Source organism: Triticum dicoccoides, chromosome 5B (assembly GCF_002162155.2).
Source record: "Triticum dicoccoides isolate Atlit2015 ecotype Zavitan chromosome 5B, WEW_v2.0, whole genome shotgun sequence".
NCBI classification, from domain to species: Eukaryota; Viridiplantae; Streptophyta; class Magnoliopsida; order Poales; family Poaceae; genus Triticum; species Triticum dicoccoides.
Genome location: NC_041389.1, coordinates 503,418,978 through 503,431,350, shown reverse-complemented (window position 1 = coordinate 503,431,350; position 12,373 = coordinate 503,418,978). Strand labels below are relative to the sequence as shown.

The 12,373-nt window shown below is 49.0% G+C and overlaps 1 protein-coding gene across 1 annotated transcript; it reads right to left on the bottom strand.

Annotated features, from left to right (window-relative positions):
- Nucleotides 1-1,118: 1,118 nt before the first annotated feature.
- On the bottom strand, nucleotides 1,119-2,751 carry LOC119311178. The gene has a single exon (XM_037586810.1). It carries the CDS (start codon nucleotides 2,508-2,510, stop codon nucleotides 1,491-1,493), a length of 1,020 nt encoding a protein of 339 aa, XP_037442707.1. The 5' UTR covers nucleotides 2,511-2,751; the 3' UTR covers nucleotides 1,119-1,490.
- Between the last annotated feature and the right edge of the window lie 9,622 nt (nucleotides 2,752-12,373).

Sequence of the window (12,373 nt, the reverse complement as noted above, 5' to 3'; positions counted from 1 at the left end):
AACCTACACCTGACACCCTAAGATAAATAGTGGGTTGTTCTTTCCCGTCGCCGGCGGCCTCACCGTCTCCTTCTTTATCTCCGACGCTTTCTTCTCCCTTCTCAAAATTGACCGACCCAGATAAAAAATGTCAGTAGACTAACATTTAGCTATTGTGAAAAACAAGAGAGGAAGTAAAAGCTTCAGGTTAGTGTCGCTGGCCACTTGCGGCGTTGGTTGACAGCTTTTTACATAACTGTGAACATAAAATACGTGACGCCACCCGCGCGCCATACCCACTTGTTTCCCGTCAACGTCCGAGAAAGTCTTCCATGAGTGTAACCCACAAGACCCACACGTTGGTGGGACACTCTAATCTGATGAGACCGCATAGCTGTGAGACATGAATCAGCCATGACTCCACTTCCGTAAAGCTATGTTTATGCTCTCGTTACGAAGGCGAACAGTAACAACAATAGCTACATCAAAAGACACAGCAACGTATGTAAACATGTATGTATTGACCGAGTCGTATATCACGGGCACGCCAGTGTAATACTGACATATTCGGGTAGCGACGGCTGCTGCGGAACAGCCAAGCAAAAACGAAATTATCAAATGGATTTCAGTCCGGGGTTCCTGACTTTGTTGCGTGAGGTTCAGCGCGCGTGGTGCGTCTCCTCCACGCACTCCCAGATCGAAAAATCCAAAAGAACCTGCATCCGTCCAGCAGATTAATCCAGGCGGAGTACTACTCCGTGGGCTCGACCAGTCACAGGAGAGATTGACTTGTAAATCACTCGAAGATGATGATCGAACCAACAAGCAAATTTATTAACGAAACCACCTAACCAGTTTGGCCACTACTCTCTCTCTCTCTCTCTCTCTCTCTCTTTCCCACCGTTGCCATTCCCACGCTAAGCATCCAGTACGTACGTCGTCCTCAACGCTTTCGGTCGCACCGTCACCTTCTTCTAGCTCTAGCTCTAGCTAAAGCTTCCTCCCCCCGGATGGTGCGCGAACCACATCATCCTCCACTACGTACACAACTTATATATCACCATCAACATCAACATCTGCAGTCTATCCCTCCATCTCCGTACCGCGAAGAACCCTTCTGCTTTTTCTTTACCAGAAGATAAATAATCTATCTCATCTTGGTCGATAAGTAATAAGTTACCAAACATGACAACAGCTTTTCATCAACCTTTGATGTACAATGGACGTGCGTGCACAATCGCGTTTGTTGATTTCTCGTCGTGTGAGAAGAATATGTCGTTTGGTGGAGAAAAGAAAAAATGGCGGCCCAAACGAACGAACACCTCGATAGCAAGTTCAAAGACCGGGGACAAGGCGCGTACGTAAGCTTTTCGTCCTGCTCTGCTCTGGGACGTGGACACGTATGGTGGGTTTCCGCTGGATGCCTCGCGGGAGTGCGTGGCAGGCCCCGCCGGTGACGGCGACAAGCACGAGCACGCGCACCGGAGAGACCGACGGAGAGCACGCGCGCGTCACCGGCCGTCGCCGCGCGGCTTCGGGGAGAGGATCCAGTGCTGGCCGTGGGGCCGGACGGTGAGCCCCTTGACCCTGGCGAACAGCGTCACGGCGCGCCGGACGCCGCGGTCGTCGGCGGCCGTGAAGTAGTCGTGGCCGAACATGACGCCGCCGGGGCGCAGCACGGCCCAGGCCAGGTTGATGTCGGCCCACGCCGAGTGGAAGTCGTGGCCCGCGTCCACCTCGATGAGGTCCGCGTACACGCCCCACCGGCACAGCGCCCCGAGCGTGGACGCCGTGGAGAAGGGCAGCGGCAGCACCGCGGCCGCGGCCTCGGGCCCCGCCGCCAGCACGTTGGCCATGAACTGCGGCAGCAGCAGCGCGTCGCCGTGCCGCTGCTGCGGGACGTCGCGGCGGAAGCGGCCGCGGAAGGCCGGCCAGCCGCGGAAGTCGTCGACGCAGAGGATGGCCGGGGACAGCGACAGGTTCCGGGCCACGGCCGCCATGTGCAGCGCCGAGGCGCCCAGGAAAGCGCCCAGCTCCACGATCACGTCGGGGCGCACCTCCTCGATGAGGTCCGCGAACACCGCCCCCGTCGACCCCCACCCGCGGGGCCGCGCCGCCGCCGGGTGCAGCAGCGCGGCCGTGTGCGCCGGCGGGAAGCTCGCGTACGGGCTCTCGCCGTCGAACAGCTTGTCAAGAAGCGTCTTCACCACGTCCACCGCCGGCACCGGCTCCCCGCACTTATCCCCGAACCGGAACAGGTCGTGCGGCGGCGACCGCGGGTAGGCCGCGCCCGTGCCCGTGCCGTTCGACGACGCCGTGACGCCGCTCGAGGATGCCGCGGTGAGGTGCGCGGCGTGCGGCCGTATGACCGTCTGCGACGGCTTGGGCGTGGACGGGCGGGTGGACGACGAGACGATGCCGAGCGAGTATCCGACGGAGAAGACAATCAGGAAGGCTGTGACCCGAGGAAGGTGCGGGCGGAGCCTCGCCGGCACACCGGCCGCCGCCGCCGGAAGCCCACGCGGCTTCATGATCACGCACCGGCACGCACGCGCACCTTCCTGCTGTAGGCTCGTATTCTTAACCGGGAAAATCTCAACTTTCTATTCCGTGGGAGATCAGGATCCTGGAGGTTGGTTCGGGACGTCGCATTTATAGATGGATAGATAGCGGGAGCCGAGGGGCCGTTAGCTTGACGCCTTGTGCTCCCCTTGTTTCGGGGGAAGAGAGATGAGATCAGATATGATATGCACGAACGAAACGAGAGATGGGGAGAAAGTTTTGATCTTTTGTGTGTGTTGGTGAGGGGTGACTGCTCTGCTCTGCTTTGACGGGTTGGTGAGGTGTGGGTGGTGAATCTGATCACGGTTAGTTTAGGAGCATCAGAAAAGCATCAGGTAGTGGAATTTCGTGCATGCGCGGGAGAATGCATGGCAGAGGCCTATCTGTGGCAGGAAAAGAGAATGTCAGTGTGGATACTCTGTCACTCACTGACCCTCCCCTGGTCCCTGGAGAATCTGGTTCACCTCACTGGCCACGTCCTGCCTTAGTGAAGGTGCAACTAGCTCATCTGGATGTACTTCTTCATAACCTCACTGCCCAGTGAAGGTGCAACTTTTTATTTTTTTGCAGGAAAAACTTGCAAACTATTCATCAGAAGTGATAGAAAAAATACATTTAGATTCGTTGACCACCTAGCGATGACTATAATCACGGGAACACGAGCCGAAGACGCATCGCTGTTATCATCCCTCCCTCACCGGAGTTGAGCATACTTTGTTGTAGTAAACAATTGAGCAGTCGTCATGCTAAGACCCGGCAGGACTAGCACACCAAAATAGCAACCGTTGCTGATGAAGAGAAGCATAGATTGAAAGGATCCAACACGTAGACACACGAACACAGACTGGATCCATGAAGATCCGCCAAAGACCAATACCGACCAAATTCCATGAGTTCCGCCGGAGACACACATCCACAACCCCTTCGACGACGTTGGACGCATTGCGGGACGGGAGCCATGCGAGTAGGACCTTATTCCATCTTCTGGGAGCCACCAGCACATCACCTTCTTGAGATGGACACAAACCCTAATCAATCAAATAAAACACCTAAAATGGACCGGGAGCCCCCCCCCTCCCCCAGCAAGAGTCGGGAACCATCACCCTCCATGGCACTAAGGCCACGGGAGATGAGGCAGATCACCGACAACGCCGACAGAAGGTAGGAAGCCCTTCTCGGCTGGGAGTTGCCTTTCTTGGGGCGGGTGTACACAGATTAACCACGATACTATTGGTAAGGTGCAGCTTTGAGTCACCTATTTGTGGTGCCAGACCACAAGCCCTCTTGGGGTTAGTACTTTTGCGCAGTGTGGATTTGTGGTTGCGTTGCATCATGAATTCACATGTGACTGAGTGGCCCAGCCGGTTGCGAGCTTAGGTGTGCGCGGTTGCTGGTGAAAGCCATGCTTTGATTGTGGCCAAAGCCCGTAGATGGCGGCGTCTGCGGGTGTTGTTGCCTTATTGGAGACATGTGTGCAATGCTCTCTTTCGTGCCCGAGATTCTTCGGGGATGAAAGTGCTAGTTATCGACTAGAGGGGGGCTGAATAGGCGATTTTTATCAAAGTCTTCAAAACGTGGGAGTTTCGAAGACAAACAATAGAAATGACCTAATTGATATGCAGCGGAAGATAAACTACAACAAACAAGCCATAGTCAAGTATGCAATAGCGTTAACGTACGAAGACTAATAGCAGCTAGGTAGTAGGATCGGGATGGAAGATAGTATGAAGCCAATCAACAATAGTAGTCAAGCAATGAAGTCAATCAGATAAGACAGATAAGCAACAACTTCACGAAGACAAACTCAAAGTAAAGGAGGGAAGAGATAGAACCAGTCACTTGTTGAAGACACGGGATTTGTTGGACCAGTTCCAGTTGCTGTGACAACTGTACGTCTGGTTAGGGAGGCTGAGATTCAACTCAGAAGACCGTGTCTTCACCTTATTCCCCTTGAGCTAAGGACACTTAGTCCTCGCCCAATCACTCTGGTAAGTCTTCAAGGTAGACTTCCAAACCTTCACAGACTTCGTTCACCCGGCAATCCACAATGACTCTTGGATGCTCAGAACGCGACGCCTGACCGGCTAGAGGATACACAGTCCTCAAGTGTAATAAGTCTTCAGGTCACACAGACAGAAAGACTTCAATGATGCCTAACACTCTTTGGCTCTGGGTGTTTGGGCTTTGTCCTCGCAAGGATTTCTCTCTCAAAGGCTTCGAGGTGGGTTGCTCTCAAAACGACAAAAGTCGTAAACTAACTCTGAGCAGCCACCAATTTATGGTGTAGGGGGTGGGCTATTTATAGCCACAAGGCAACCCGACCTGATTTGTCCGAAATGACCCTGGGTCACTAAGGAACTGACACGTGTTCCAACGGTCAGATTTCAAACACACGCAGCAAGTTTACTTGGGCTACAAGCAAAGCTGACTCATCCAGCTCTGGATAAGATTTGCTCTCATTGTCTTCGCTCGAAGACATAGGATTTGGGTTGAGCATCACTTCAGTCACTCTGACTTAGTTCACTTGGACCCCACTTAACAGTACGGTGGTTCCTATGACTCAGCAAAGAAGAAAAGGAAACAACGAAACCACACAGTCTTCGCGCTCCATAGTCTTCACGCAATGTCTTCTCATGTCATAGTCTTCAATATGAATATCTTCTCATACAACCATTGTCTTCAATGTCTTCATACATTTTTAGGGGTCATCTCCGGTAGGTAAACCGAATCAATGAGGGACACTACCTGCGTTATCCTGCAATTCTCACAAACGCATTAGTCCCTCAACCAACTTTGTCGTCAATACTCCAAAACCAACTAGGGGTGGCACTAGATGCACTTACAATCTCCCCCTTTTTGGTGATTGATGACAAACTGGTTGAAGTTTTCAACGGGGATAAAGTATGTGAAATTGTAAAGGATAGGAAATTGTCTTCATAAGTAGCAAGGGCTCCCCCTGAAGATGTGCATATAAGTAATTTTGCTTTTGGAATGCAAATGCACATGGCAGGTTGTACTTGTGGAGATCCACTTCAACTTATGAAGATAATTCATCATGCATGAAATGATATAGCAAATAGGATGACATGCATAATGAAAAATGGACGTCTGCAGGATGATCTAAGTGCGGAAGTTATCATCGCACATGCAGAATTTATCATCGCATCACAGTAAAGCAAATAAGTAGCAGACGACCATCAAGTTTAGGTGTTACAACTCAAAGAACCAAATGTTTTAAAAAGCAAGAGTTGTAAGCACGAGGCAAAATATAATGCAACCGCCCATATGAACCCCCTTGAAGACTGTCAACTCATAGGCTTCTCCCCCTTTTGTTAGTAAGGACCAAAAAGGTTTGAAGACATAGAGCATCTACTCGTCCTCATGAGTAGGTGAGGCAGCAGGGTTATCGTCGTTGGTTGGCGGTGCAGACGAACTTGGTGCAGTGTCGATGCGTGCAGTAGTAGGAGGTGGTGAAGTAGCATCATCTTCGTCATCGATCACTCTGGCATTGATAGTTGCCGCGGAGGAAGAATATTCAGAATCTTCAAGAGATGGAGTGAGACATAGGATAGCAGTCCGTGGAGGAGTGGAGTCAAACTGGAATCTTTCATTGAAGCCATCGTCTTGAAGATCTGCTTCAGCACTAAGCAGAGTCAAGCTCTTCCATGATCGCCGGCAAGTTTCATGAGCAACAAAGGCATTCTTGGTGGCAAGGTTACGAATGCGATTGGCATCCACCAAGAGGCTTTGCATCTGTCTTTTGAGCAAAAAGTGATGTTTATCCTGTTTCTGATGAAGGGCCACAAGAAGTTCTCGGTCATTGAGAACGCGAGAACGCTTCCGAGGCCTTTGGGTGATGGTGCTTTCAGTGGCTTCAGTAGGTGCTCGATGAGGCAGACGAGTATTTCCAGCCAATGGATAGATTCGTGTTGCTGCTTGAACACCTTCGATGGGTTGAGTGAAGCTTTGGTGCTCAGCATTCTGAAGACAAAGTGGCTTCTTGGCAGGGTCAGAGTATATGGCTTCAACTGACATGTCAACCTCTGGTAAAAAGATCAAATGATTGCGAGCAGATGGTTGATAGTTGACAGATGAGTGTCGCTTGATGAGGCGCATGACCCATGGAGCATAAAACTTCAGACCGAACAGATCAGATCCAGAAGCAGCAAGTTGCCTGATGAAGAAATCTTGCGCATTGAAGCTGATGCCATTGAGGATGTAAAAGACCAATGTCTTCATGGCTCCTTCAATTTTTGCAGCTGATGAATGTCCTTTGATAGGCCATAGAGTCCGCCTGATGATGTGATATATGGTGCGTGGCAGATACTCAAGGTCATCAACAAAGAACTCCTTTGGATATTCAGCATCACGTGGCAAAGGCTTCATCATACTCAACATCTGGCTCATATTGGGTTCAGGCTTATGGAAGATGCTCTCCAATGCATTGCGGTGGTTTTGACAACCGGGTTCATAGAGCTCTCCGGAAGTGGATAGGCATGTAAGCTCAATGATGTCAAGAGCTTTGGCTTCATGATGAACATTTCCTGTCATCCACTCAAGAACCCATATCTTCGTATCTCTGTTATAACCGCGAATGTGGAGTGTAGCATAGAATTGAAGCAATAGCTTTTCATTCCAACGTTCTTTGTCTGTGACAAAGCTGAGCAGACCAGCATCACGAAAGCAGTCAAGTGCTTCTTCTAAGCAGGGCAGTCCAGCAATGGCTTCAGTGTCGAGGTGCATATGAGGGAAAATGCGCCCTTGATCATACAAAACACAGGAGTAATAGCTTCGCTGCTGATGACTCCAGAACCGATCTGATGATATTCTTGGCTTCGTGTAGGGGTTCTTTGAGCTGTCAAAGAATGTGTTGTGGCTTTTGAAGCCATTTGCATTGAAGGACCCGACAGATGTGGCAGTACCAGGAAACCTTGGCAGTCTTGGTTTGGGCTTCTAGACCTAAGGCCTATGCTCAATGTGATAGTCAAATTGAGGACCAGAGACAATAGGCGGAGGGACCAGAATGGGCCATCTTACTGTGATTAGCTCGCCATGGTTGTATGCTTTCTTGATTGTATAGGGCCTTGGCGGCGGAACAGGAGCAGTGGCAGCAGCTGAGGCTTTAGGCTGCACAACAGGTGCTTCAGGAGCAGTTGCCTCATTGGTTTCAGGCACACTGTTTGGTTCAAGCTCCACATTAGCTTCAATCATGACAACGTCATGAGCTTCACTTGCGTTGGTAGCGGCAGCTTCAGGATTTTCAACCTCCACTTGCTAAGCTGGAGGGTCAGACACAGACACGTTCACTTCATGAATAGTTTCTTCAGGAATGGGGGGAGTATGGATACGTTCTTCTTGACGTTCTTCGTCGGCTGATGCAGCTGGATTGTCTTCAGCAGCTGGGGCTTCAGACACGGAGACATTCACAGCAGGAGTGGCTTCTGAAAACACTTGACGTGCAATAGGTTGATGATGCACTTCTCCTTCTGGAACGCTCGAAAGAGGGACTTGAGGCCTTGGTCCTTTGCGAAGCCTTTATAGTACAGGCGACGCCTTTGGAGATGGAGTGGGCAGGTCCTCATCCTCTTCAACTCGTACGGATGGTGTGGTTTGTTGTTGTTGGGGAGTAATGGGGGAGTCTTGTTCTTGCGGGCAATCAGCCCATGAAGCATCCTGAGCAATTGGCGTCAGAGGACGACCGATGCTGATGATTTCGCTGTTCGTACGAACAAGCGATGATACCACATTATATTCAATTTGAGGAAGAACTTCATCATCTTCAACATTGTCATCTTGACCAATGTCTTCAACAGCGGTGGGTTCAGCTGCTGGAATCTCTTCAGATTCAGGAGCCTCTGTGGAAGCAGGCTCATGAACTATCATCCTTCTTTCTTGATGTTCTGACGCAGGCGAACCAGTGAAATGGGTTCAACAACTAAGGGCTCTGTGGGAGCAGCCCTAGTCTTCTTGGTCTTGCGCTTCTTCTTGGAGGGAGCAGCTTCAGAGGCTTCTGTGGTTTTCCGTTTTCTGGCTTCAGCCTCTGCAGCCCTTGTCTTCTTCTGTTTTGAAGCGGTTGTGGTGACCTTTGGCTTCGAGCCAGTCATGCTGCTTGGGAAGATAATGCGAGGGGCTTCTTTGCTTGAAGGTGCAGGCTGGTCAGCAGGAAGCTTCTTCTTTTTCTTTGCAGCCATCCTGGGGTCAATGCCAGGACGGCCAAGTGACTTGCGCTTCTCAGTCTCATTGTAGGCAAGCACACACTTATTAGCCAAACTCTTCATTCGCTCACGAGAGCCTTGAGCTTCTTGGCGCTTCTTCAGAAAAGCTTCTTTAAGCTCATGCAGCATGACCTTGAAGTTTCTGACGTCTTGAACACTGAGCTTCGCCACATGCTTCTTGAATTGAGCCTTCTCATAATCAATTTTGTTCTTCAGCTCAACGATGTGCTGAGCAAGAGCTAGCTCAGAAGCAATGGCGCCATTGAAAGAGACGCTGAGGCCAATGGGAAGCTGCAAATCTTCAAAGCTTAGATTGGGGGTGTCGAACCACTCATAAATGGAGTTATGGATGATTGCCACATCAAAGAGAGGCAAGTTGTTAAAGATTTCTGCTTCTTCCTTGCTCTTTATCAGTTGCTCAAGGGCATCATCAGCAAGATCTTCATCACTTGACAGATCAATGGGTTCTTCACGCAGAATGGCGGCAGGAGTCAAGGCTTGATCAGTATGCCTGACAAGTTGCTTTTTCTTCTCCGTCTTCTTGGAGATGCGGGATTGATCTTCAGACTGCACACTGGCTTCAGGAGGTGCAGTGGCCAGTGGCTTCACACGAGAAGCTTTTGGAGGTGCAGCTAATGATGAAGCCTTAATCTTCTTTGGCTTCTGCGGCCTTGGAGGAGGAGCTAGGGCTTCATCAAAATCAGCCTTATTGTCAGAATGATCCACTTTGGCACCTTGTACCAAGATGTAGGATATGAGGCCATCAAGGTTTGCAAAGGGGCCAATTCTGTTTTCTTCAGCTTCACGTGTGCCATCATCACGGGGAGCAGAGGGGCCAGGATTGAAGTCTAATCCCCATGACTTCTTGTTTTCCTTTGCCGAAGCCTTAGCATACTGAAAATTGCGCTTGAAGAGATTGTCGTCACGACACCAGAGTAATGATGTGGGATCGGCATTCTCAGGCTGAGGTCCACGGACCATGCAAGGATAGAAATCTTGTGCAATAGCTTCAGCTCTGTTCTTGGGTTGAAGACCTCGATAGAGAATATCGCCCCAAGGACTCTTGATTGCATTCTTCTCTGCATATTCCTTGGTCACAAACTTGTACTTGTACCACTGTTCAGCCCAATAGCGTCGAATCCATTGGATTCGAGTCTTGCGCTAATTGTAATCTTCTTCAGGATCTGTTTTATATATTTCTGCAAGATCATCAGGCAGATCCTTTGAAGTTCCCCCACGACGCTGTCTGCCACCCTTCCTTACTGATTTCTCTGCAGCCATGAACTTCAAATTGAACAGTTTCAATATGTTCAAAGGTTTCAAGGGCTTTCGCTTGCTGGTCAGACAGGAACTGGCTTCAGGAGAATTGATATGATGCTGTAAGTATTCTGCAAACGAATGCAGACTATGAGAACCAAGGGATTCTCCCACGGACATGTACCTGTGACATCATTAGAGATGCGAGGGAAGGGAAAGAGGTCATATGCATTCTCAGAAGATTTTGAAGATAAATCAGTTTGAAGATATTGACCTCATGATGCGAAGACATTCACTTATATGAGGTGAGTTGGTTCCAGATTTGTACCAATCCGTGAATAAGTACAAGTGAGGAATCAAACTAGATAGGAAATCTAAGTGAATAGACTAGGCATTATGAGATGCAGACAGAATAGATCTAACATTGAGTAGGTAGAAACCACTTTCGGTAAATAGGATGAATCTATGAAGATCAAAAAGGTGGTAAAAATAGAGTTATAATTACCGCACGAAGAAATGCTAGATGGGATGAATAGGAGACCGAGCAGTTCAGCCCACCGTGCCCTAACTTGGCGACGGAGGACACCTGCGGTGACGGCGGAGAGGATGATGTCCGCGGCCGGCGTGAGGACGGCGTCGGAGAAGTCGCGGCAGCTAAGCGCTTCGTCGCCGGCGTCGTCGAGAGCTAGCGGTGGCGCTAGGGTTTTGATGAGGTGGAGAGGTGGAAGAAGGTTTTCTTGACTGCAGGGGACACGTATTTATAAGTAGGTGTGCGGCACTACGCAATTACGCAGGTGCCCCTGTCTGTTCACATCCGTGGGACACGTGGCAAGCATGCAACATACTCAGAGTTGTCCCACGTTCCCACGCCCGCCAAGTTTGTCGGATGGTTGTTTCGGCTTCTCCGGATATCGACAATAAAGATGAATCATTTAAATAGGACTTGATGTTTGTCTCTGTGTCTTCTGCTGACTAGGACGCAGAGAAGAAATTCGACAGTTTCAATAGAATGCATATGATTTGGACAGATCGAGTTTGAGATAGAAAGCATAGAGAGGTTAGGGTCCGATCACATTCACTTAGTTCAAAAGATTCAACTTGAAGACATAGCTATAAGTGAATGCTGTAGAGGACAGAACACTAGTATATATATATATGCAATCAAATCATCATAGCGCAGAAAATCATGAAGATAAATTGAAACTGAAGACAAACCAAATGCGAAGTCTTTGCAAAAGTAACGCCATGAGTGAAACACTTCAAACAGAGAAATTTGGTGGTGGCGTTACCCACCGTATAGGAAGTATTAGACCCAGACACGGCGCACAATTATCGTGGCGCTCCGAAGTCAAATTCCATGTTAATGTATTCACACTCAGAGTGTAAATCTTCATTGATTGAAGATATACATTACTTTGTGTGTTGCACATCTAAGTCATCAACATGCATAAGTGTTAGGATGTGTGCCTGATCACAGGACATTAGAGGATTCCAAGATATTTAGCTCACACCGTAACTTGCAAAACCTTTTCTCATCCAAGGGCTTTGTGAAGATATCTGCAAGTTGCTCTTCAGTGTTGACGTGAATGATATCGATATCTTTCTTCATGACATGATCTCTGAGAAAGTGATGACGAATTTCAATGTGCTTTGTCTTCGAGTGTTGGACTGGATTGTTGGCTATCTTGATGGCACTCTCGTTGTCGCAGAAGAGAGGTACTTGTTTCAGGTTGATGCCATAGTCCTTGAGAGTTTGCTTCATCCATAGAAGCTGAGCACAACAGGATCCAGCAGCAATGTATTCAGATTCAGCAGTTGAGAGTGATACACAATTCTGCTTCTTTGAAGACCAACAGACAAGTGATCGACCAAGAAAATGACATGTGCCTGATGTAGACTTGCGATCCACCTTGTCACCAGCATAATCAGCATCCAAGAATCCAACCAAATCAAATTTTGAGCCCTTGGGATACCATAATCCGAGTGTTGGGGTGTAAGCCAAATATCGAAGAATTCGCTTCACAGCTAAGTGATGCGATTCCTTTGGTGCCGCTTGGAATCGAGCACACATGCAAACACTAAGCATAATATCTGGCCTAGATGCACATAGATAAAGTAAAGAACCAATCATGGAGTGGTATACCTTTTGATCGAACTCTTTACCATTGTCGTCGGGACCAAGGTGGTGTTTGGCTGGCATTGGCGTCGTATAACCTTTGCAGTCTTCCATTCCAAACTTCTTCAGACAATCTTTGAGGTATTTTTCTTGAGATATGAAGATGCCATTGCTTTGCTGACGAATTTGAAGACCAAGGAAGAACTTCAGTTCTCCCATCATGGACATCTGATATTGCTCTTGC